Source organism: Trichechus manatus, unplaced genomic scaffold (genome assembly GCF_000243295.1).
Source record: "Trichechus manatus latirostris isolate Lorelei unplaced genomic scaffold, TriManLat1.0 scaffold00042, whole genome shotgun sequence".
Classification (NCBI taxonomy): Eukaryota; Metazoa; Chordata; class Mammalia; order Sirenia; family Trichechidae; genus Trichechus; species Trichechus manatus.
Genome location: NW_004443978.1, coordinates 6,250,962 through 6,277,497, shown reverse-complemented (window position 1 = coordinate 6,277,497; position 26,536 = coordinate 6,250,962). Strand labels below are relative to the sequence as shown.

The following is a 26,536-nucleotide window of genomic DNA, read 5'->3' as shown; positions in this document are numbered from 1 at the left end:
TCTGTTGTGATATCACCCATCTCATTTCTTATATGGGTTATCTGCTTCCTCTCCTGTTTTTCTTTTGTCCGTTTGGCCAGTGGTTTATCAATTTTGTTGATCTTTTCAAAGAACCAGCTTTTGGTCTTGTTAACTTTTTCCATTGCTTTTCTGTTCTCTATTTCATTTAATTGTGCTCTAATTCTTATATCCTTTCTTCTGGTGCCTGAGGGCTTCTTTTGCTGCTCTCTTTCTACTTGTTCCAGTTGTAGGGTTGTTTTGATTATGGCCCTTTCTTCTTTTTGGATGTGTGCATGTATTGCTATAAACTGACCTCTGAGCACTGCTTTTGCTGCGTCTCAAAGGTTCTGGTAGAATGTGTTTTCATTCTTGTTTGAGTCTATGAATTTCTTTATTCCATCCTTAATTTCTTCTATAACCCAGTAGTTTTTGGGCAAGGTGTTGTTCAGTTTTCATGTGTTTGATTTTTTTCCCTTGCTTTTTCTGTTGATTTCTACTTTTATGTCTTTTATGGTCAGAAAAGATGTTTTATAATATTTAAATGCTTTGGATTTTCTTAAGGTTTGCTTTATGGTCTTATATGTGGTCTATTCTGGAAAATGTTCCATGTATGTTGGAAAAGAAAGTATACTTGGCTGCTGTTGGGTGGAATGTTCAGTATATGTCTGTGAGATCAAGTTGGTTGATTGTAGCATTTAGCTTTTCCGTGTCTTTGTTGAGCTTCTTTCTGGTGGTTCTGTCCTCCACAGAAAGTGGTGTGTTGAAGTCTCCTAGTACTATTGTGGAGCTGTCTCTCTCTTTTTTCAGTGCTGTTAGTTTGTTTTATGTGTTTTGGAGCCCTGTCGTTGGGTGCGTAAGTATTTATTATAGTTACGTTCTCCTGGTGTTTTGACCCTTTAATCATTATAGTGTCCTTCCTTAACCTTTGTGGTGGATTTTACTTTAAAGTCTATTTTGTCAGAGATTAATATTGCCACTCCTGCTCTTTTTTGAGTGTTGTTTCCTTGATATATTTTTTTCCACTCTTTGAGTTTTAGTTTGTATCTTTAAGTCGAAGGTATGTCTCATGTAGGCAGCATATAGACAGACCCGTGTTTTTTTAATCGAATCTGCCACTCTCCGTCTCTTTATTGGTGTGTTTAGTCCTTTTACGTTCAGCATAATTATTGATAGTTATGTGTTATTGATAGTTAGTGTTGTCATTTTGATGTCTTTTTTTGTGTGTTGTTGACGGTTTCTTTGTTCCACTGAATTTTCTGTGCTGAGTCGTTTTTCTTTATGTATTTTCTTTTCATCATTGTTGATTTTGTGTTTGCTGAGTCTTTATATTTTTCTAGTTTTTTATTTTGACTTGTAGGATTGTTAGTTTCCCTTGTGGTTACCTTAGTATTTACCCCTGTTTTTCTATGTTTATGCCAGTCTTTTAATTTTGTATATCACCTTGACTTCCTCTCTGTATGAAAAATTTTTGTCTGCATTTTTAAAGTCCCTCTTTTTTGTTTTTAATGTTGTCATCTTTACATATTGACATTTGTGTCTCTGTTTTCAGTGTTTTAGCTTTTATTCTGTGACTTCCCTATCTGGGTTGATATCTGATTGCTCTGTCCTGTATTCTAGTCTTCGGTTGTTATCTGATGTTACTGATTTTCAAACCGGAGGACTCCCTTTAGTATTTCTTGGAATTTCGGTTTTGTTTTTGCAAATTCGCTAAACTTCTGTTTATCCTGAAATGCCCTAATTTTGCCATCATATTTGAGAGACAGTTTTTCTGAATATATAATTCTTGGCTAGCAGGTTTTTTTTCTTCAAGGCTTTATATATGTCATTCCATTGCCTTCTTGCCTGCATGGTCTCTACTGAGTAGTCCGAGCTTATTGTTATTGACTCTCCTTTGTAGCTGACTTTTTATCCCTAGCTGCTCTTAAAATTCTCTCTTTATCTTTGGTTTTGACTAGTTTGATTATTAATGTCTTGGTGACTTTCTTTTGGGATCTACATTACATGGGGTTCAGTGAGCATCTTGGTTAGGTATCTTGTCATCATCTTTCACGATATCAAGGAGGTTTTCTGCCAGCAAATCTTCCACAAGTCTCTCTGCATTTTCTGTTAGCCCCCCGTTCTGGTACTGCAATCATGGGTAGGTTATTCCTCTTGATAGAGTCCCACATAATTCTTAGGGTTTCTTCATTTTTTTTTTTTTAATCCTTTTATCTAACTTTTTCTCAGATAAGTTGGTGTCAAGTGCTTCATCGTCAGTCTCACTAATTCTGACTTCCCTTGCTTCAATTCTGCTCTTATGACTTTCTATTGAGTTACCTAATTCTGAAATTTTATTGTTAATCTTCTGGATTTCTGATTGCTGTCTCTTTGTGGATTCTTGCAGCCTGTTAAATTTGTCATTATGCTCTTGTGTAATTTTTTTAATTTTCTCTATTGCGTGTTCTGGATTTTGCTTAATTTTTTTCTTAATTTTTTGAAGAGTTCTGTATATTAATCTTTTGTATTCTGCCTCTGGTAATTCCAAGAAAATTTCCTCCTGTGGAAAATTTCTAGATTCTTTATTTTGGGAGCTTGCCGAAGCCATCATGGATTGCCTCTTTATGCGATTTAATATTGACTGTTGTTTCCGAGCCATCAGTAAGTTATTATATTTATTTATGTTTTTTGCTTATTGTGTCACAGCTTCTTGTTTTGTTTTGATATGCCCAAATAGGCTGCTCGTATGAGCTAGTTTGATAATTGACACCTTTGAAACGCTAATGTCCTGTTGCCAGGTGGTTAGATGTGTTACTAGGTATGTGATCTCAGGAGTCCGCCCACTTCTCCTGTATGGATTCAGCTCAGGTGCCCAGGTAGATAGCCACCAAATGTGTGGTGTAGGCTCTCACTTACAGGCTTAGACAGACATCGGTGTTTGTTTTAGGCATAGATGTCTGACTGCAGCGGGGGGGCACACTGTGAGCAAGGCAGGGGCCTGATGGCCATCTCTGAGCATCCAGGAGGAAGGCATGTCCTTGTTCCCTCGAGCGCATAGGTGGATGGGTTTGGCAGCGAGACTATGAGCACCTAATGCTGTTGGCTGTAAGGACTAGGGGGCACCTCTTATTCCTGGGCGCCTATCGCAGGTGGCTAGGTGGCATGGGTGGAGCCACCAGCCCTCAGGCCCCTAATCTGGGTAGGTGAAGACCCTGCTTAATGGGCAGAGCAGTGTCAAATATCAAGAAGCGGCCGTTTCACAGCTGAAACAGTTGAAGTTATAGGTACTGTATATTCCTTGTTGTACTGTGGTAATGAGAGCCTACGCTGTTGAGATGGGCCCACACAAGTCTACGCAGGGGGAAAGGCACTCAGAGTTGGTGGATCTCTTATGCCTGTGCCTAGGCAAAGGAGCTGTGCCTATCCTGCGTTCTTGGCTTAGGGGATCTGGCAGTTCATTTTTTCTCTCTGTTTGTTAATTTGTTCAGTCTCCAAGGCAGGGAGAATGGCTCCGGGCGTGTGATGGATCCTACTTCTGGCACAGGAGACTTGGCAGTTGCTGAAGCTGGTCCGAGACCCAGTGCAGAGCAGGGAGCGGGGAGGTAAATGGGTGAGAAGTTTTTCCCTGAGGGAGGTGTTTTTGATCTGTGTGGTAGACCGTACATAAATACTTATGTTTTGGCAATGGAGGGCTTCTTCTCACTGGTTCTTTGTGGCCAAGTAGACTCTCAGAATCTGGGTCTTTCCCTGTGCAAAATCTGCCTTCCAAGCACCAACGCTTGCCTGCCTCACTGCTCACCCTCGAGCTCATCAGGCCTGTTGGGCTCAGACTCTCGCTGGGTCAGGTCTGGCAACTCCTTGCTGCTTCTGAACTGTCTCTCCCTCCCCCTGCCACTCAGTCCAGTTCCTCAACTCTGCCTTTGATGTTCAGGGCTCCTAGATTGCCATATATAATCGAGTCACTTGTTTTTTCAGGTCTTTGTCATGAGAGGGTCCACCAGAAGCATCTGACTACTCCAGCATCTTGGCCCTGCTTCCTGTTGGTTTCATTAATCTTGAAAAAAAAAAACAAAACACCTGTTTCATTGATTTTTGTCTGTTTTTCTATTCTCTGTTTTGTTTATCTCTTGTGTGATTTTTTTATTTCCTTCCTCTGGTGCTTGGGTTTGAGTTGCTCTTCTTTTTCTAGTTCTTCAAGTTGTAGAGTCAGGCTACTGATTTGGAATCTTTCTTATTTAATGTAAGTGTTTGCTGTTATAAATGTTCCTCTGAACACTGCTTTTGTTGTCCCATAACTTTTGATATGGCATGCTTTCATTTGCATTAAACTGTAGATATTCCCTGATTTCTTCCTCGACTCATGGTTGTTTAATAGTGTGTTGTTTAATTTCCATGTATTTGTGTATTTCCAGCTTTTTTTGTTATTAAAACTTCACTCCAGTGTGGTCTAAGAATATATTTTGTATAATTCCAGTTTTTTTCAATTTATTGAGAGTTCCTTTGTGACCTAACATGATCTATCCTGGAGAATGATCCATGTGCACTGGAGATGAATGTGTGCTGTGGTTGGGTGGAGTGTTCTATATACGTTTTATTAGGTGTAGTTGGCTTCAAGTGTTGTTTAGGTCCTCTATTTCTTTCTTGATCTTTTTTCTAGATACTATGTCCCTTACTGAAAGTGGTTTATTGAAACTTTCAGCTAATACGTTATCTTATTTTTTAAGTAAATTATCCAGGCTCTAACGAGATAATAACTGTATTTTACCTTTCTTCCTTCCCCTTTTTTTTTTTTAATTGTGTTTTAAATGAAGGTTTATAGAACAAATCAGTTTCTCATTAAACAATTAATACACATATTGTTTTGTGACATTGGTTGCCAACCCCGACATGTCAACACTCTCCCCTTCTTAACCTTGGGTTCTCCTTTACCAGCTTTCCTGACCCCTCCTGCCTTCTTGTCCTTTACCTGCCCATTTAGTCTCATTTTGTTTTATGGGCCTATCTAATTTTTGGCTGAAGGGTGAACCTCAGGAGTGACTTTAGAACCGAGTTAAAAGGGTATTGGGGCCATACTCTTGGGGTTTCTCCATTCTCTGTCAGACCAGTAAGTCTAGTCTTTTTTTGTGAGTTAGAATTTTATTTTACATTTTTCTCCAGCTCTGCCCAGGACCCTCTGTTGTGATCCCTGTCAGAGCAGTTGGTGGCCATCTAGTTGTGGTGGACTTAGTCTGGTGGAGGCTGTGGGAGTTGTGGTCCATTAGTCCTTTGGACTAATCTTTCTCTTGTGTCTTTGGTTTTCTTCATTCTCCCTTGCTCCAGACAGGGTGGGACCAGTGGAGTATCTTCTTAGGTGGCCACTCAAAAGCTTTTAAGACCCTAGACCCTATTCACCAAAGTAGGATGTAGAACATTTTCATCATAAACTATGTTATGCCAACCGGCTCATATTTGAAAGCTGTCTATTTCTCCCTTCAGTTCTGTCATTGTTTGCTTTATATGTTTTGGGACTCTGATGTTAGGTGCATATATGTTTATAATTGTTATATATTCTTGATAAATTGCCCCTTTTATCATCATATGAAGAACCCTGTAGCACACTGGTTAAAGTGCTCAACTGTTAACCGAAAGGTTGGTGATTCGAACCCACCAGCTGTTCCACTGTAGAAAGATGTGGCAGTCTACTTCTGTACAGATTTACAGCCTTGGAACCCCTATGGGGTAGCTCTCCTCTGTCCTACAGGGTTGCTTTGAGCCAGAATCAATTTGATAGCAAATGGTTTGGTTTTGAATTTTTATTATCATGTAGTCTGCTTTGTCTCTTAGAGTAGATTTTGACTTAAAGTTGATTTTAAAATTTCACCTCAGCTGTCTTTCGATTACTATTTATATGGAATATTTTTACCATCCTTTCGCTTTCAGCATACTTCTATCCTTGGGTCTAAGATGTGTCTCTTGTGGACAACATATAATTTAGTTATAGATTTTGTTTTGTTTTGTTTATATTTTAATCTGTTGTGCCATCTCTGCTTTTTTATTGGAGCATTTAGCCCATTTACACTGACTTATTACTGTTAAGGAAGGACTTCTGCCACATTGTTATTTTTTGTGTCTTATACCTTCTTTTTCCCATATTTTCTCAAATACTGCCGACTTGCGTGTTTGTTGTTTTTTTGGTAGTCAACCGATTTTTTTTAGATGTTTTCTTTGTGGCTACCGTGTGTATTACATTTAATGTCTTACATTTATAACAATGTGGGTTAAATGGATACCAACTTAACTTCAGTACCATAAAAAAACTATATAACTTTTCTGCCTCCCCTCCTCCCATTTATGGTATTGTTTTCACCAATTACATTTGAAATTTTCCCTCAAAATCATGTGCCCCGAAACATACATTTATACTTATTTTCTATGTATTTGTTATTGTAAAGCATGAAGGACATAACTACTGGAATTACCAAGCAAAAATATCTTTTTTCCTTTTTAAATTTACGTATTTTTTTTCTGTTTATTGTTGTAGTTTAAGTGAAAGTTTACATTTCAAGTTACTTTCTTATACAGAAATTTATACATACATTGTTATGTGACGCTAATTGTTCTCCCTATGCTGTGACAGTAGAGTCTTCCTTTCCACCCCTGATTTCCCATGTCCATTCAGCCAGCTCCTAACCCTCTCTGCCTTCTCAACTCACTTCTGGACAGAAGCTGCCGTTTAGACCCGTGTATCTACTTGAGCTAAGAAGCACCCTCTTCACAAGTATCATTTTATGTCCCACGGTCCAGTCCAATCTTTGTCTGAAGAGTTGGCCTCAGAAATTGTTTTAGTTCTGGGCTGATAGAGAATCTGGGGGCCATGCTTTCCGGGGTTCCTCCAGTCTCAGTCAGACCATTAAGTCTGGTCTTTTTACTAGAGCTTGAGTTCTGCACTCCACCTTTCTTCTGCTCCATCAGGGACTTCCTGTTACGTTCCCTGTCGGGACGGTCATTGGTGGTAGCCAGGCACCATCTAGTTCTTCTGGCCTCAGTCTGATGAAGTCTCTGGTTTATGTGGCCCTTTCTGTCTCTTGGGCTAATACTTTCTTGTGTCTTCAAACAGAAATATCTTAAAACTTGCTGATTTACTTGCCCATGCAATTACCTTTAATGGAGATTTCTTTTTCTATGCATGGGTTCAAGTTCCTTTTTAGGATTCCTTCTGTCTCATCTAAAGGACTCCTTTTAGCGTTTCTAGTAGGGCAAGTCAAGTGGTTGTCAACTTTCTCAGCTTTTTTTAATCTGGGAATTTCTTAAGTTCACCCTCATTCTTGAAGGACAATTTTGCTGGACGTAGTATTCTTGGATGACAGTTTTGTTTTTTTCAGTACTTTAAATATGTCATTCCATTGCTTTCTGGCCACCAAGTTTTCTAAGGAGCAGTCAACATTGAATCTTACAGGGGATCCTTTTTATGTGGCTATTTGTTTCTGTGTTGCTGCTTTCGGGATTGTCTTTACCTTTATTTCTCGAGAGCTTGATTATAACGTGTCCCAGTATGGATCTCTTTGGGTTTATCCTACCTGAAATTCGTTGAGCTTCTTATATTTATTATATCTTTTGTCAGAGTTGGGAATTTTTCTGCCATTATTTCTTCAAATATTCTTCATAGTCCTCTCTTTTCTTTCTGGGATTCCCATGATGTGTAGGTTGGTTCACTTCATGTTGTCCCATAATTCCATTAACTGCTCAGCAGTCTTGAGCCTTTTCCATTGTTGCTCTTCAGTCTCCATAAGTTCAATTCCCTTATCCTTTAGTTCACTGATTCCTCTATCTGCTCAAACATGTTGTTAAATCCTTCCAACGAGTTGCTCATTTCAGTTATTGTCTCTTTCAGTTGTTTTTTTTAATAGTGTACATCTATTTAAAGTTTTGTTTTATTCATGCATCGTTTTCCTGATTTCCTTTAGTTCATTGAGCTTGTTTAATATTGTTGTATTATATCCTTTCAATTTCTTACTGATTCAGGCTTTCTTAAATATGTTTTTTCTTTGTATTGTTCATATGAATGGGCCATCATTTCCAGTTTCTTTACGTGACTTGTGATTTTTTTGTTGAAGCCAGGATCTTAGAATTTTATAAAGTATTAGCTTTCTCAATTCTACCAAAAAAAATTTTGGTGTTTTTGACAGTGCTACTTTCTGCAAGAAACTTGTAGGTGTATAGAGCCTGGAGAGTTTGCTTACTGCTCCTTCTTCCTCCCTGTAATATTTCTGTTTCAGTCCCAGCCAAGGTTTTTATCTTTCAGCGGCTCCCAAGCAGATCGGAAAACACTCACTAGTCAATCCAGTCTTCAGCCTTTATTGTTTCCTTCCCTGCTTTGCGGGCACTGCACATTTGCCCACATTAAGTTTTCAGTTCTTCAGCAGCTCCTAAACTGATCAGAAAGCCCACAGTGAATGAACTGTCCTCCAGCTGGTATAGCCCTCAGTTTTTGTCACTGCTGCCTCCACCACTATGTAAGGGATTATTTATTTAAGAGCTGGAGATTGGGGCCTGTCCTCTTGCTCAGGGAAGCCGTGAGTCTACTGGGACTATGGTAGTCTTATGTTTGCCACATCAAGATGGGAATGAGCAAGTACACCCTGAATGGAGCACCAGGGGTGTCTGCCCTGTGTATACTGGAACCTGAGCTCAGGGCCCTTCTTTGTGCGAAGACAAGCTGCGTGTTGGCTGGTCAAGTAGGTCCGCTGTAATCTCAGTCTGTTTGAGCTGCTACAGCTTCTGTATCAGTAGAGGAGGGGACCAAAACAAACAAACAAACAAACAAACAAACCTGTTGGCTGTGGAGTCGATTCTGACTCATAGCAACTCTGTAGGACAGAGTAGAAGCACCCCATAGAGTTTCCAAGGAGCCCCTGGTGGATTCAAACTGCCAGCCTTTTGGCTGGCAGCCATGGCTCTTAACCACTAGGCCACCAAGGTTTCCAGGGGAGGGGTGGGGACAATTAAAAGAAGCACTTTTTTTTTTTTTAACCATAAGAGATTTGTTGTTGAATTGATTCTGTCTGCAGCTCATTGCTGCTGTTCTCTGCCCACCAGTGAAGTGTTCCTCGTGCTGAGTAGATTTTTCATTGTGTTTGTTGGTGTACACGTGGAGAGGATTGGGAACTTAGATGTGTTCACACCACCATCTTCCCAGAATCCTTAGGAATGTTTCATTTATATGTTTGTTTTAAAAGCTGAAAAATCAAATCATGTTGTTGATTATGGTCACTGTGCAGATTCAGGTCATGTACTGTAATTGTTACTTTTCTTGTGCTGCTTTTGTCTTTTTACTGGTGTTTCTTCCTTTTTTTCGCTTTACATTTCTTGCGTCTCTCAACCCTTCATTACGTCCAATATTATATCAAGTCCTCTTCCTTCTTGGAGACTCTTTGGGGTCTTTTTGTTGTTGTTGTTGCAGTCACACCTGGTTATTCTGTAGGTTTGCTGCAAAGCTTCTGAGTTTTTTTTTTTTAATTATTCACTTCTTCAACAGGAGGTATTGTATTGTGGATCATCATATTGCTTGGGTTAATCCTTCCTTGATTTTTATTCTCAATTGAATTCTTAAGAAATATGTAGGAGGTGAATATTCTGAGTCACATAGGCCCAAAAATCTCTCCATTCAACCCTTTGACACATGGGCACAGAATTCGAGTTTGAAAGTTATTTACCCTGGAAACTTTGAAGTCATTTTTCTTTTGTTTTCTGTCATCCAGTATTGTTGTTGACAAGTTGAATGTTACTGTGATTTATTTATTTAGTCAATGCTTATGTAGCGTGCTTCCTGTGTGCCAGGTTCTGTTGTAAGACCTTTAAAGATATTAACTCGTTAAATCTTCATAACAACCACATGATGAAGCAATCTCCTTCTTCCTCTTTTTCGTCTTTCTTTTTTTCCTTCTCCTCCTTTTATTGTTGTTTTTTTAATTACAAACAAGAGACGTGAGACAGAGTGGTTGAGTAACATACTCAAGGTCATTCAGCTAATAAATGTTAGAGCCCTTGTTGAAAGCCAGGAGGCCATGCTCTTAATTTCTCTGATTCTGCTGCTTTCATTTTTTTGTAGTTGATCTTTTTCTTTCTGAAATTTTTAAGACCTTTACCTTTGACAGTGTAAACTTTCATGATTATGTGCGTTATTGCTGCTGGGTGCTGCTGATTTGATTCCAACTGATAGCGACCCCATGTGACAGAGTAGAACTGCCCCATGGGGTTTTCTTGGCTGTAATCTTTACAGAAGCAGATCACCAGGTCTTTCTTCTGCAGGGCTGTTGGGTGGGTTTGGACAGCCAACCTTTGGTAAGACAGCATAGCACTTAACTGTTGTGCCACCAGGTCTCCATTATGCATGTGTAGATTTTTAAAAAATTTAAATTCATTTTGATTAATACTTGGCCAACTCTTTGAGTCTGGCGACTTGTGTTCCTTATTTCTGGAAAATGCTCTTTGATTATTTCTTGAGCTTTTTCTGTCCTCTCCGAACTCTGGATGACTTGTCCTTTTAGGTTGATTTATTTTCCTTTTCTCCCTCCTTCCCTCCCACCCTTTTTCCCTTTTGCAGCTTTATTGAAATATAATTGACGTGTAATAAACTACACATATTTAAAGCATACAATTTAATACTTTTTGGCATACGTATATATCCATGAAACCAATATCATAATCAAGATAACAAACATCACCCCCACAAGTCCCTTTTTAATTTCTCTTTATCTCCACTCCTTTCCACACATCTTTAGTCAACCACTGATTTGCTTTCTGACCCTATAGATTAGTTTTCATTTTGTAGAATTTTATGTAAATGGAATTATATAGATGTATTCTTTTTTACCTGGCTTCTTTCAAATTAGCATAATTATTTTGAAATTTATCTAGTCACATGTATCGGTAGTTCATTTCTTTTTATTTTTGATAGTAATCTGTGATGTGGATATACTACATTTTGTTTGTCTATTCACCAGGTTGATGGACGTGTGGATTGTTCCAGTTTTGGGCTATTATACAAAAAGTTTCTATGAACATTTGTGTACAAGTTTTTATGTGAATATATGCTTTCATTTTTCTAGGAAAAACACATAGGAATGAAGTGGTTGGATTGTATGGTAGATTGCTTAAAAATAAATAAATAAATAAATAACCCGCCAGGTTGTTTTCCAAAGTGGTTGTACCATTTTACATTCCATTCATTCTATCTTCTTTTGGATTGAGTATTTTTCATGATTTCATTTGAGCTCCTTTTGGTTTATTAACTACAACTGCTTAGCCCATATGGTCCTCCATTCACTAGCTTTCTGGCTTTGAGAAAGTTACTTAAGCTCTGTGCTTCAGATTTTTCAATTGTAAAATGGGAGCATTAATAAATGCACCTCATAGGGAGCTCATTTCTGAAAATTAGAACCCACCAACCTTCCCGCTTTCCTTATATTGTAATTTTTTCCAGGTAGTGGAAGTAGAAATTCTTGTTCAGCTACACTCAACATTCATTGAAGAGCTGCAATGTCCCTATGTTGTGTTAGGCATTAGGACAAGGGTTAGCCTATTAACGGCCTCCTGTTTTTGTAAATAAGGTTTTCATTGGAACACAGCCACATCCATTCCTGTACGTACTGTTTATGGCTGCTTTTGTTCTGTAAAGTCAGAGTTGAGTTATTTCAACTCAGATCATATGGTTAACAAGTCTGAAATATTTATTATCTGGCCTTGTATGGGGCACAAAGAAAATGGGTTTTGATTCTTCTCAGTGTGTTAGTTGCTTGGTACTGGAGAAAGGACAATGTAGACTACTGTGTAGAGGTAAGATGAAGAGGCAGAGCCTCCTGCCTTCATAGGATTTGTTTTTGTTTAGCAGTCATCAATTTATCTTCTACTATAGACTTCCCTCCCCACCCGAGAATTGATTCTCCTGCTTTCCTTACCACTTACTCCACTTACTGCTTCTGATCAAGCCCCTTTTTCTTGGTTCACATCATGTGTGTACAGAACCCAGTCTAATAGCTTTCTACCTATCATTCTATCCTTAAAGCCCTTTTTCATATTCTTTTTCTCTGATTATAAATACAAATTGAAGCTCAATCACATTCCCTTCCCTCCCTTTCAGAGATACCCACCATTCTGAAACTGGTGCTTACCCTTCCCTTTCTTTTTTCTGCTTTCACTGTGTATGTGTGTATCCCTGACCAGCATCTAATAAGATTATGTTGTATATTTTAAAACTTTCCATAAATGGTATGCTGTTTGTATTTTTCTACAGCATGCTGTTTTTGGCTCAGTGATATATTTGTGACCATCCAGCTCTAGTTCTTTGACTCTCCTTGTGTCTAGCTTTCCAGTATGTGGACTTTTGCCACAGTTTATTAATCCATCGTCCTCCTGATGGGTGGGTGGGTGTTAGTTTTTCTAATTAAGTTGACCTGTTATTTTTATTTCTTTGTATTTAACAGCTTTATTGAGATAAAATTTATACACCATAAAGTCCACCCATTTAAAGTGTACAATTTAATATATTTTGGCAGGTTTACAGAGTTTTCCAAGTATCACTACTATCTATTTTTAGAACATTTTCATCATCCTCAAAAGGAATATTATACCCATTAGCAGTCACTTACGAGCCCCTGGTGGCACAAACAATTAAGCATTTAACTACTAACCAAAAGGTTGGCAGTTCGAACCCACCCACCGGTACCTTGGAAGAAAGGCCCAGCTATCTGCTTCTGAAAAGTTACAGTGTTGAAAACTCTATGGAGCACAGTTCTACTCTGCCACACTTGGAGTCAACACGAGTCGGAATTGACTCCACAGCAGCTGGTTTGGTCTTGTTTTTAGCAGTTACTTCTCATCTCCCCCATCTTGCCTCCACTCCCAGACTGAAGCAACCATTAATCCACCGTTTCTATGGTACTGTCTGTTCTGGACATTTCATGCGCATGAGATTGTATAATATGTGGTCTTTCATGACTGGTTTCTTTCACTTAGCATGAAGTTTTTGAGGCTCGTCCATGATGTGACATGTACGTGATACACTTTTAAGATGTTTAAAATTTTTTGCTATTACAAATGATTCTTTGTATGTGTTCAGGGATATATTATATTTTAAGTGATTTTTTACTGTTAGCAGCAGTAAAAATCTGATCTCATTCTTATGTTTTGCTGAAGTTGTGGACAAAAAGACAAAGGTGATGTTCATTTACAGAAATATAACTGAGTGCCTGAGGAGTGAGGAGGCAGTCTTTACATTTTGAAGAATCTCTCTCAGTGTTGGGTTAGAATGACCATTACAAAACTATGAAAGTGCTATAAATGAATATGTAAAATTCAAAGAGAACACAGAAGAAGGAGCAGCCAATTGCTTGGGAGATATGTACAAAGTTTTACAAAGGGAGTGACATTTGATCTGAGTTTAGACCCTGGGAAATTAATAAGATTTCAGTAAGTGAGGTTCATAGGGAAGAAGAAGGCATTCTGAAAGGAGAAACTGCAAAAGCATTAAGAGATGAAAGGGCATTTTCCAGGGACTTATGAGAGATCAGGTGGGCCTGAAGGATATTATGCCAGGACAAGAGACTACTACAGGTCCAGGATTATTGGTCTGGACCTGCTGTTGCAGCCATAGGAACAGTTAGGGAAGATGGTGACACAGTCACTTTTGTGTTTTAGTAGGAGAACTCTGATGTATAGAGGGTGGGCTGGAGACAGGAGAGGTGGAGTGGTCTATAAGAACACTGTTCAAGTCTTTTAGGTGAGAGATAATGACCTCATCTTGGTCATGGTAGTGGGAATGAGAGGAGATAGAGTGAAGAAGCACTTTTTAGGTAAAATTGGCAGAACTTATTGAGTGGAGCCCTGGTGGCGTACCGGAAGATTGGAGGTTTGAACCTACCAGTGGCTCCTCGGGAGAAAAGATGGCACACAATACCATTGCTTGGTGGAGAAGAAGAAGAATTCTAAGATGACTCCTGTGGTCTCTCACTTGGACAGTGAATGATTTGGGAATGTGATAAATACTGCCCACATAGTCAAGATTAACTTGCTACATTGGAAATCATAGACTTTCTGTAGGTAAAATATCTGCTTTGGTTTACTTTAAGGAATAAAATAACTTCATAAAATTTAAAGATTATTTAAAAGTGTTTTATTTCCAGTTCAAGAGTGAAACACAGATGCGTACTGAGCCTGGAATCTATCATTTTTAGACTGGAACAGTCAAACTATTATTAATGATCTCTTCCTCATAGCCAAAAGAATGCAATGGTGTAAAGATTCCAGTGGATGCCAGTAGACCTAATCCAAATGATGTGGAATTTGATAATCTGTATTTGGACATGAATGGAATCATCCATCCCTGTACTCATCCTGAAGACAAGTATGTACCCATTTTTGTCGGAGATATCACAAGTCCCAGAAGAAGTACTATGTTTTTATTACATTGTTTGCTTGTAATTATAGACCAGCACCAAAAAATGAAGATGAAATGATGGTTGCGATTTTTGAGTACATTGACAGACTTTTCAATATTGTAAGACCACGACGACTTCTGTACATGGCAATAGATGGAGTGGTAAGTGCTAAAATAATTAACCTGGAAACCTGTGTTTTTGTTTCTGCCGTGTTCCCAGTGTCTAGAATGAAAGCTAAGAAATGGAAAAATGTTGACTTTGGTGAGTTGAGGAAAAAAAACCTTATCCTTCAGTCATTCGTTCAAACATCTTTTAAGTGCCTAATTTGGCCGAGCACTGTGAGATGCTGGTGATGTTAGTGACTGCCCATGCTTTTGAGGTGCTTACTACCAAAGGAGGGAGACATAGATAAATGCATTTAGTCACTTAAGGATTTTATAGACACTAGATAACATATGCAGGGTGTTGAGGGAAGAGGGGAGGTCAGTACTCATAGGGGAGTCAGGTAATACAGAGGAGGTGCCTTTTGTCCCATTTCTTGAAGGATGAGGAATGATGGGACATTGGTGGGCAGTATTGGGATGGATGGGCCAAGCATGGGAAAGGGGAACGTCTACAGCTTCTCAGATGTGCTAGCAAACATAATTTCTATGTGTTTGACCACACTGATACATTTGGGCAGCTGCAGATGGTTTGGATTGAAAAAGGAAGTAGGATGACAACTTGAGGAAGGCCTTATACGCCACACTCGGGGGTTTGGATTTTATCCTTATTCCATGAGGGGAGTAGCTTACTGACATATAATAATACCAAATAACTTAGATTATAATTGACCAACAAACTATGTTATTAGGGTTTAGGGAAAATTAAGGTAAATCATAACCCTAAATTTATTTAGCCGTATGCAATTAGATTCTCTTTCTTTTAGATTTAATACATGCTAGGGGCTAACTGAATGATTTTGAAAATCCAGAGTTTGAGTCCAAGAAGATTAACCTTTCCATGAGATTGTATTTACTAAATAAAAAATAGTAGCTACCTGATAACTTGGCTAAGTTGCAGTTACAGTAAAAGAATAAAGAGAATAGGAATATGTCTTACTTAGAGTACATTCCAAATCCCATTCTGTTAAATTTCTTGAAGAAAATCTTTAACTTAATCCAGTATGCCCTTACTGCTCGATGAAGTATAACATATCTGCATATTTGTATGTGTGCATACAATGTATGTGTATATGCATGTATTTGTTGTTAAGGTCAGTTTCCGTTATTTTTATTTTTTTTAAAGTATAAATATAGATCATAGAACTTGGCACTTGAGAGGGCTGGATTAGATGGTTTCATTGGAAAGGGAACTGTTGAAAGGCAAATATAAAAGAACGTATATTTAGATGTAGACAGGATGCTTTAGAGTTCCATCCAACCCCAAGCTCAGTTCAGTAACTCCCAAAACCTTACATTCGGCATTTACTTCATTCATGCTTATCCAGTGATTTAAGTTACATTTGGTTTGAGTGATTAAAAGTACTTTTGGTTAAAAAAAAAAAAAAAAAGTCTCCCTTTTCTAACCGCTATGCTTTATTGAAAAGATAGCATGGTCGTTATAGACCCTATTGTGGGAAATACAGAATGGATGTGGGTTGAGGTCCTGTAGGTCAAGAAGTAGTTTTCTATTGCTCTTATGGAAATTGGGACAAATTCATTCCGAGTCACATTTGGAGACCATCCTTCCTTTTAGATGTGGACTCGGGGAAGGTCTTCCTGATCCTGGGCCAGGATTATCGCATGCTGGCTGGATCTTTGATGAGAGTGAGCTTTTCTTCTTGGGTGCCTTGAGCACCATAAACCAGTGGAATTGGTTAGGCCATGGGTCTTGCAGTACTAAATGCAGTGACTTTATAGGATGTTTGTCCATTTGACATGCTACTCATTCATCTAACGGAGTTCAGCTTTTAGCTTTCTGGGTCAAATTTAAGTTTTCAGGACCTACTGTGTGTCATGAAATGATTATTAAACATATTACTTATCTTCCTTCCATTTACAGTACCACTCATATAAGATAAACTGATTTAAGGTAACGTACAGATGAATTTGTAAATATTTTGAATACTATTATGTGAATGTGAAATACATGCTTTCAGGCACCACGTGCTAAAATGAACCAGCAGCGTTCGAGGAGGTTCAGAGCATCAAAAGAAGGAATGGAAGCAGCAGTTGAGAAACAGCGAGTCAGGGAAGAAATATTGGCAAAAGGTAAAGAATATACATTTTGTACTTTTTAAAAGACGTGTTCAGAAGGTGGGGTAGGCAACTTTTTCTTGACAAATGGGTGAGATTTTAATTTAATGAGGATCCCAGAGTATCCAAGGAAGATTTATGTTCATGTTGAGGAAAAGTATTTGATGGGATCCTTCACTCTCATTAATAAGCTTGCTCATTTTCAAACTCTACGATTGAAGGGAAATTTGAGAATAAAAGGAGGGGATTCCATTAAAAAGAGCAGATTAGAAACCCCTTTGAGGGTGAATGCAGCTCTTCAGCTGGCTTTTGTGAATCAGTATAATGAAAATACATTCATGGTGTTCTGTGTGGGTGTCACATTTTCCTCCTGTCAGTCTTGGAATGCTTGTTTGTTTCTCGGCTTAGAACGTAGAGGTGTGTCTGAGCAGACCAGGGATGCATTGAGCCATATCTGCAGCCTTTGACCACAGCACTCATACACTTCCAATCTGGGTTAATGAAATAGGCACTGTACCCAGCGCTCCCTCCGATTGTTTTTTGGTTGGGAGGGGCCATCTTCTGAGTTCTCTGGATGGGTACATGGGTAGGAGCTAAGTCTCAGAGAGGAATGAATTGTCAGGGGATACTGACTGGGACTGTGTTCTCTTCCACCATGCATTGTGTGAGTGGGGTGAGGGTATAACAAGGTGATTTGTTTGGCTTTCCGCTATATAAGGCAGTGTAATACACCAGGAAAATCACGATTTATTGGCTCAGGATAATTATACTTGGCAGATGAAAAAAAAAAAAGATGCCATAGTGTAGTCAGCTCAGTCCTGCAGTTAACAATAAATTTTGTTGTTTTAATTTGCTGCAGGTGAGCAAGTATATAGTTATTTTAGCCTCAGCTTGTGATTAAGATTAAAACTTGTTTGTATTTATACCACAATGTCATTGATTTTAAGGATGTTCTCTTTCTTGAAGGTGTTATGAAAAATATTTGTTTCTTGAGAAGAAGCTAATCAGTGATAAAGAGGGAAAAAAAAAGGGTTTCTGTATTCTTCTAGCTGATAATTTTGTCCTATAAATCTTTGATAAACTCAGCATTTTAATATCATTTTTCTAAGGTACCTTTATCTTAACAACTGTCATCAAATTTAAACCCTTAATCTCTCTGTGTTGTGCATGTGTGCAGTGCTGTGGAGAGCCTTAGGAAGAACTTCATGATTTTTATATTTTTTTATATAACAATATAGTATCTTTTGTGTACCATGTATTTTTTGAAAGTCTTGTTAAGGCTAAATTTAAAATTTATGGGGAGGGATCTTATTTGCTTCCCAGAAGAAAACACAGAGTTCTTCAGGCACCAACACTTCTCTTTCTTCCGTGGTGTAACTTCTGTCGTTGCTCTGGTTTGAGTGCTCTGCCTCACATTTTATGGGGAGAATTACACGTTTCTTCTTTTCTCTAGGTGGCTTTCTTCCTCCAGAAGAAATAAAAGAAAGATTTGACAGTAACTGTATTACACCAGTAAGTGACTTCACACTTTGCTAGCTCTTGCTAACTCTTAAATGATAGATTAATTTATTTCCTTCTGTCGTTTTAGGGAACTGAGTTCATGGACAATCTTGCTAAATGCCTTCGCTATTACATAGCTGATCGTTTAAATAATGACCCTGGGTGGAAAAATTTGACAGTAAGTTTCACACTTTGGTACTTCAGAAAGATTAGGGTGATCATTTGAGGCTGTACTTTGATATGACTGATGAGTATTTATGCTTCTTTTCCTCATAAAATGCTAGCTGACTGTCAAAGGAAAGAGGAGTTTCTAGGGTTTTTGGAAATAGAGTACCTTGCATGGCCAGGTTTTGGATATCAGTGACAGCTGAATTTTCTCTTGATGCTAATTTTGTCCTCTTATCATCACTATAAAGCCATAAAATGAGATCCATGATTTTTAAAAATATGTATATTGGAAAGTAATTTTAAACGAAAATTCTTGGTGTGAGAAATCAAACTACAGCACAATTAAAGTTGTGGGGCTCTCTATATTTTTTAAATGACTATGCTGTCATAAGTATTTACAACTTAAATGAACTTTAATTTTTGGTTCATAAGTTTGTTTCTCTATTAATTAAATATAGTGAATTGTATTTGATGGCTGTCTTTTATCTGTTACTCTTGAGGTTTATATGGTTGGGCCCATATCGTTGGGTAATAGTGAGAATTGTAGAAGCTTGTGAACCGATTAGTTTTTCTAGTGGCTAGTCTAACCCAGACATTCATTCTTTTTCATTCTGTGTTGTAAGTTAATGAAATAGTTTTGGTGTGTAATGCTCACACAAACATACCCTCATGCAGAAAAATTGCCATTTACTAATGCTATCTTAATAGAATTATCTCATTATTTTAAGATACTCCATTTTGTTAATTCTTATGCCCCTAGAAAATGGAAGATGAGCTGAAAGTGTTAAAAACTTTTTTTATAGGTTATTTTATCTGATGCTAGTGCCCCTGGTGAAGGAGAACATAAAATCATGGATTACATTAGAAGACAAAGAGGTAAAATTCACTTATAAATGTTTGACTGTGTGTTCTAGTTAAAAAAAAAAAAGAAGAAGAAGAAAAGCCATTGACTAGAAAATATTTGGTAAGGTGTGATATTCCTGTGGGGTAATACATGTATTTTTTTCCCTCCCCCACTCTCTCTCTAGCCCAGCCTAACCATGACCCCAATACTCATCATTGTTTATGTGGAGCAGATGGTAAGTTTCTTCTTTGGGGATTTGATTCTCTTAGATTAAAGCATAGCAAGTTGGTGGGTTGGTGTATGGATTATTTGTGGTTACTTAGAAATTCTAAAATGATTTTCTTATTTTATGTTTGATAAGGAAGTAGTATTGACTTGCTGTTTGATCTATGTGATTAATGCTTACCTGTCTTTAAAGTTTTTTTATATTCTTTAAACTGTATATAGCTGCATATATGTACATCTCTAAGATGGAGTATTTCCCAAGTGTTTACTCCTGAGGTGGGCTCTGCTCTGGGTCCGCGTATTTGGAGGACATCTTGTTGGCTGATAACTCTGAAACATGTCAGGCTTTTCGCCTTTGCCTCCTTAGTCTGTGTGCTCATTTGGGCTTTTCTTTGTGCCAGTGTCTTGTAGTAGTTTGGTTATGGTAAGGGTGCTCTCACAGTGCTCACTGCTCAATGTTTCTGTCGTTGTTGATTGATAGCTGATCTCATTATGCTTGGCCTTGCTACACATGAACCCAACTTTACCATTATTAGAGAAGAATTCAAACCAAACAAACCCAAGCCTTGTGGTCTTTGTAATCAGTTTGGACATGAGGTCAAGGACTGTGAAGGTTTACCAAGAGAAAAGAAAGGAAAGGTAAGAACTTTGAAATGGTACTTACCTCATTTTTAAAAGGAAAATGAGAAGGTTTTTACCTGCTTGCTCTGTTACCCTTCAGAGAGCTAGATCTCTTAAAGCACTTTTACCCACCTTCAAAAGCATGCACACCATCATATTCTAATTTTTTCTACTTTTCACTTTTTCTGACATAGCCTGTGAGAGGCTTAGGTCTCATAGATATATGTGTTGCATGTGATTTGTTTGTAAGTTATTTGTTTCAAATGATTACTCTTCTGAAAAGGAAGTGTAAATCACATAAATTAAACTTCATAGTTTAAATTACTCCCAATTCCCAGAGAAAGGTCTAGAGGCATATACATCAGCATTTATTAATATTGACTGGGTACAGGTCAGTGATTGGCAAACTGCAACTCCCTGGATTTGGTCCATGATCTAAGAATGAGTTTTACATTTTTAAAGGGTTGTTAAGAAAAAAAAAACAAAAGAAAAGAATAGGTGGCAAGGGAATTTGTGTTGCTCCCAAAGACTTAAATATCTGGCCCTTTACAGAAAATGTTTGCTTACTTCTGATCTGGTTGAGATTATGGGTAATTTTTATTTTAAAATGGTTTGGTGAGTTCTTTGTATTTAATACTTGTAATATTAGAATGTATCTTTAGTAAAAAGCCGTTAAAATTTGGTTGGGAAAGATTGCAGAGTTTAAAGTGGACTTGTTCAATCTTCTGCCCCATTTCTTGCAGCACGATGAGCTTGCAGATAGTCTTCCTTGTGCGGAAGCAGAGTTTATCTTCCTTCGGCTTAACGTTCTTCGTGAGGTACGCGGACATAATCATTGGAATGAGTATTGTAAGGGAGGGTGCCTTTCGATACCTTTCACAGCAGTATTCCTTGTTGTAGTATTTGGAAAGAGAACTCACCATGGCCAGCCTGCCATTCACATTTGATGTGGAGAGGAGCATTGATGACTGGGTCTTCATGTGCTTCTTTGTGGGAAATGACTTCCTTCCTCACTTGCCGTCTTTAGAGATTAGGTATGTGTATTCGTGTAGTTTTTCAAGCCACCGTTTTAGCTTTTTCCCTTTAGCATACATACTGGTCCTAATGCGTCATGTTTATCTCCTGGTGACAGGGAAGGAGCCATTGACCGCTTGGTTAACATATACAAAAACGTGGTGCACAAGACGGGGGTAAGTTCCTTCCTGAATAATTTCAAAACAGAAGTGTGTGCCTTTATGAGATCATTTTACATGTATTTTATCACTTACAGGGTTACCTTACAGAAAGTGGTTATGTCAATCTGCAAAGAGTACAGATGATCATGTTAGCAGTTGGTGAAGTTGAGGATAGCATTTTTAAAAAGAGAAAGGATGATGAGGTAAAGTGTTTCTACTGCAGTAGCTAAAATTGCATCTGTCTCTACTAGGCTATTCTGTGATTGTACTTTTAACCTCTTTGAGTGCATTATTATACCATATAATGTACCAAACATTAATGTAATCGTGAGTGGCCAGTACTTTAATTATTTTATGAAAGCCGTGATGCTTGTTGTGTAGAATTATCTATTGTACATTGCTTGAGTTGCATTGTAATTTTTTTCTCTTTCCGTAATCTTAATTTGGATATAAATTTAAACACCTGTGTAACCAGTAGGTTATGAAATGAGGGTTCCAGGGCTAGAAGAATGCTAGGATTGAATTAGTGGCTGCCATGTTTTATAGGAGATGTATGCTCTGGAAGACAGGTTAAGACCTGGAAACTACTGCTCTGGGAGAGTATAGGAGGTCTGGGTTAGATTATGTCAGCTGAGACAGAAAGTTGCAGCTCTGAGTAAGAAATTTAAACCTAAAAAGAGGAAATAAAATAACAAAGCACTTGGGAATTGATTGCATATGATGAATGAGTGCTTAGGTGAGAAGTCCACATTTCTGGCTTGGGCAGTTGGGATTTTGCTGGTGCTGTTCACCGAGATAGCAAGCACTAGGGGAGGACCAGGTTGGAGTGGGGACAGGGTAGAAACTGAGTTTCATTTAGAGATGTTGAGTTTGAGGGTCATAGGATCCTGAGAGGAGAAATGTCCAGTAAGCATTTGGATGGATATGACTAAAGCTCAGGGCAGAGGTCTTTTGGAAAGAGATTTGAGAACCATTAGCAGTTTGGAGGTACTTGAAGTCATGAGTGAACTCGAAGGCCCTGGGAGCTTGTGTGGAGTGAAAGTGTCTCTGGCAGAAGCTTTTGAGTATTGGCATTTAATGACCAGAGAGGGGACTGGCTCCTGGGAGGTGGGAGGAAATCACTAATGAGAGGAGATGCCATCGGCACACAGTGGTGCCTGAGGCATCAGTCCCGCTAGACAGGCACCTCGTCCACAGCCAGGGGTTCAGAGGCCCTGGAGAGCTATTGGTGGAGAGGAGGGGTAGCAGCCTCTGGAGGGTGAGGGCAGGGGTGGCAAGGGAGGCTAGTAGTGGGCAAAATGAGCACATAGTAGCTTCTTAGAAAGGAGTGAGGGAAATGCTTTCAGAAACTGATTTTTATAAAGAGTCATGTAATTTTAAGCAAATTGCAACATAACAGATTGCTACATGATCTGACAGATTAAAACATCATTTGTCTGACAAGATTTTATGTTTTCTTCCATTTTGTGCACTGTAGTGAGTGGTCTCTTTTTCAGAACTTTGGGTACCATTTGATGTAACACAGTGAGGTAACTAAGCCCTCTTTCCAGAAGCTTTCAGTTCTTGGCAATCTTAAGTGACTTTAGCAGACCCTGTACCATTAAATACTGGTGATACTTGGCCTTGGAGTGGGAGTATGGGATTTACATAGGTACCACAATGTTTCCTATTTAATCAGTATGGTTTCCAGCTGGCCTGGTGGAGAGAACGTTTCAAAGCGTTGGATCCCTTTTTGGTGATGTTGAAGTCATATTGATGTCCTTTAGTGTGATTGACATCAGGGAGAGATTTATGAACTCTCAGAAATTCAGTATAAAAGTCTCTGGTGTACCCATTTTTCTGGGACATGTATCTGTGGCTTTCAGCAGATTTCCAAAGGAATTCATAGCGCACAAATGATAAAAGATTAGCGAGGTCTACCCAGCTGGTCGTCCCTCCTGCTTGTTGGTGACTCCAACCCTTAGGAATAGGTATTTAACAGATAGGTTATAGAAGAACAGGGGGTAGAAAAGGAGTCCATCAACATTTATTAAAATTAAACCAAACAAGGCTGGAAATGTGATGCTTTTTATTTTATAAGCTTTGATGCTTGCCTTTTATCTTTCAAATGTTATTCATTCAGCAAATATTTATTATTTACTACAGTCAGTGTTCTGAGTGCTAGTGACGAAGCAAAACACAAAACAACAGGAAGAGCAGACAAAAATTCCTGCCCTCTTGGAACTTACATTCACTTGGGGGAGATGGACAATAAACAAAATAACTGTGTAATGTGTTAGAGAGTGACAGGTGCCAGGAAGGAAATTAGAGCAGGTGAGGAACCTACATCCGGGAAAATGGAGATGGGAAGGAGTGAAGGATGACCAGGAAAGGCCTAGCTGACAGATGACATTTGACTGAAGACCTGAAGGACGTGAAGGAGGAAACCATGCAGATGTTTGCAGGAACAACATTTTAGATGGACTAGCCAGTGCAGAGGCTCTGAGGCAGGAGCATAGCCAGCATGTTGACAGAACAGCAAGGAGCCAGTGAGGCAGGAACAGAGGAAGCAAGGGGAAAGCAGTAGGGGATGAGGTCAGAAAGACGGTGGAGGGCCAGATCTGGTAGGACCCTATAGGTCATTATAAGGAATTTAGCTTTCATTCTGCATGAATGGGGGAGTTTTTAGTAGAAGAGTGACATGATCTAACACATTTTAAAACGATGATTCTAGCTGTCGTGTTGAGACTACGGAGGACAGGGTGGAAGCAGTGAGCCCCGTTAGGAGGCCTTTGTGCAATAATTAAAGTGAGCCAGGATGGCGGCAGTGGAGATGATAAGAGGTAGTAATTGGGTTTTGAACATGTTTTAAAAGTAAAGTCTGAGATTGGCTGTGGATTAAATGTGAGATGTGAGAGAAGGAAAGGTGTCAAGAATGACTCTTAAGGCATTTTGTCTGAGCAACTGAAAACTGGTCAGAGCACCTGTGATGAGGAAGACTATGAGAGGTGCAGAAGTGGAGGTGGGGACTTCATTTTTGGCAGGTTATGCTTGAGACACCTAAGTGGAGATGCTGAATGGGAAGAGGTCCTGGTTGACGAGTCGTGAGCATAGAGATGTTTATAAAGCCATGAGTCTAGGCAACCACCCCCACAGGTGTAGAGATTTGGAAAGGTCCCGATATTGAGCCTGAGGGGCGCCAACATGAGAAGGGTGGAGAGTTGAGGAGTGAAGGTACAGCAGGAGAGGAGGCGGAGAATGGGTGAGCGTAGTGCCCTGGAATCCCAGGGAAGAGCATATTTCAGGGAGGAAAGAGTCATGGTCAGATACAGACTGGAAACCAGCTATGGGATTTCAAAGTCTGGAGGTCATTGCTAGCCAAATAAGAGAAGTTTCACTGAAGAAGGGGGGAAAAGGCTTGATTAAAGAAATTGGTGGTTTCCATATTTGTAGGAGGTTTTAAGGTAACCCACCAGGGCTCCACTTACAGAGAAGCAGACTTTTGTATCCAGTGTTCAGCCCCTCTCTGGGCAGAAAGCACACGTTTCAAATCTTGTTAAGGTGTGTCGCAGTTGGCAGTTCTGACTTGGAGGGGAAAGAAACATGCAACTAGTAGAGCTGACAGCACGGGACCTGCTGTCCCGTGTTTTAGGCTACAGCAACAGCTACAGCTGTCAGGTTGTCATTGCCTTGATGCTCAGGGACACTTGGGCACTAGAGAAGTGCTTCCTGCGGCAAGGGATGCCTTTGAGCGGCCCAGACAGTGGGGAGTGAAATCAACTCAAAGTCCTGTCTAGTTGAAACCATGGCTGCAGTTTTCAAAGGTGTGGATGGGAAGAATCAATGCAGTGTGGACTCTTCCCTGTGAATTGAATTGGCCCAGAATAAGTGGTACACACATCTGAATTTCCTTCCTTTCCTCCATTAGATCGACTTTTCGGAGGCTGGGGAGTAGTGTTTGCATAGAGTCCCACTTTTCTCCTTTCCCTCTTGTGTCATGCATGCTACTGAGAGTTAGGAACTGTCCAAATCCTTTTTAGATTACAGAGTCTCATTATTAAATTGTCTTGCTGATTTTTTAATAAAACTGATAGTTCTAAAGCTCATTCAGCTAAAACTTAAAAATTGCTTGTTTTCTTATGTATTTGTATCTTTTCCATATTGCCAGCCCATTTGCTCCAGGGTAGAACTAAGGGTCTTTGTCATAGCTCCTGCACTTTTTTTCTTGAAATGATGTCAGAAATTATTTGAAAACAGTTAAGAGTAAAAATTAAATTATATCTAAACCTCAATTTAGAATGCTCTCTAGCCTTCTAAAGTTCTGATAAGCAGCACTTTGAACATTGTCTAGTTTAATTATCTCGGGAGTTTTCTGGGGTCGTCTTTAAAACTTAAATTATCTCCCAAGTCATTCCTGGTAATGTTTAACTCTGACATTTTTGTGTAATTATTTGACAGAATATGTGGATTTTATACTTTTAGGACAGTTATAGAAGACGACAGAAAGAAAAAAGAAAAAGAATGAAGGTGAGTTTTAAGTAGTTTCATTAGATTGGCAATAGCATAGATTTACAATTTGGAAGAAGCCTAGTCATTACAGTAACTTGATTCCTTATTCCGAAGGAGTTGGTCTGGGATGTAAATGTCCAACCAGCTGCCTGCTTACCTGGAGAAATATTGCTGGTGTCGATTTTGGAAAAATCTTTTCTAAGTTCTGGAGTCTGGTGGGATATACTTGAGGGGCAGGAGGTGGGGGTGGCACGTAGGTATTTGAATTTTTTACAGGAATCAGGTATTGTTTTTGTAATAAAAAGTTAACTTTTCATATCCTCTGGAAAGTTATTACACTCTGTCCTATTCCTACATCTTTGTCAGATTAATCTTCCTAGAACATGACACTGTCTAAACTTTGTTTCTCTGTTCTGGAATCACCACTGACTCCTTATTCCCTCAGCATCCATTCTAACTCCTTAACTTGGTGTTCAGAGTGCACTATAATCTGGTCCCATTCCACTCTTCTTGCTTGTCCCGTGTGTCTACAGCACGTTCCTCCTGGCTCAGAGTGGTGCCTTCATCCGGTGTGCTCCCAGTCTTTACAGTTCACCTCACACCTTACCTTTCCACAAGGCCTCCCTCGTTATTTCTGCTCACGGTCCAGGTTGAGCAGTCCTTTCTCTTTGAACTCTGGTACTTCTTGCCTGTGATATTTGTTTTCTTACTTAATTGCATAGTACTTTATAGTCACTTAACTTGGCATTAGTTCTTGTTTTTCTTGTTTTCCCTACTGGATTTTAAACTCATAGAATTTAGGAACTGCTTTTATGATTATTTTTTATTATAATCAGACAGTTTCAGGAACTTAAAAAGGAGGAAGGTGGAGTTACATATTATTGCAGG

General features: G+C 38.9%; 1 protein-coding gene across 2 annotated transcripts in view; it reads left to right on the top strand.

Moving 5' to 3' along the window:
• Window positions 1-26,536, top strand: part of XRN2 (5'-3' exoribonuclease 2) — a 92,073-nt gene that overhangs the window by 8,084 nt on the left and 57,453 nt on the right. The window contains exons 2-14 of one of the 2 annotated variants that reach the window (XM_004376422.2): window positions 14,229-14,356; window positions 14,440-14,551; window positions 16,531-16,642; window positions 18,081-18,139; window positions 18,216-18,305; window positions 19,099-19,171; window positions 19,324-19,374; window positions 19,846-20,003; window positions 20,729-20,803; window positions 20,886-21,019; window positions 21,118-21,175; window positions 21,256-21,363; window positions 25,622-25,666. In XM_004376422.2, coding sequence (XP_004376479.1) covers window positions 14,229-14,356; window positions 14,440-14,551; window positions 16,531-16,642; window positions 18,081-18,139; window positions 18,216-18,305; window positions 19,099-19,171; window positions 19,324-19,374; window positions 19,846-20,003; window positions 20,729-20,803; window positions 20,886-21,019; window positions 21,118-21,175; window positions 21,256-21,363; window positions 25,622-25,666 — 1,203 coding nt within the window. Of the gene's footprint in view, window positions 1-14,228; window positions 14,357-14,439; window positions 14,552-16,433; window positions 16,643-18,080; window positions 18,140-18,215; window positions 18,306-19,098; window positions 19,172-19,323; window positions 19,375-19,845; window positions 20,004-20,728; window positions 20,804-20,885; window positions 21,020-21,117; window positions 21,176-21,255; window positions 21,364-25,621; window positions 25,667-26,536 lie in introns of those variants that run through there. The other variant, XM_023731396.1, reaches the window with a different exon arrangement.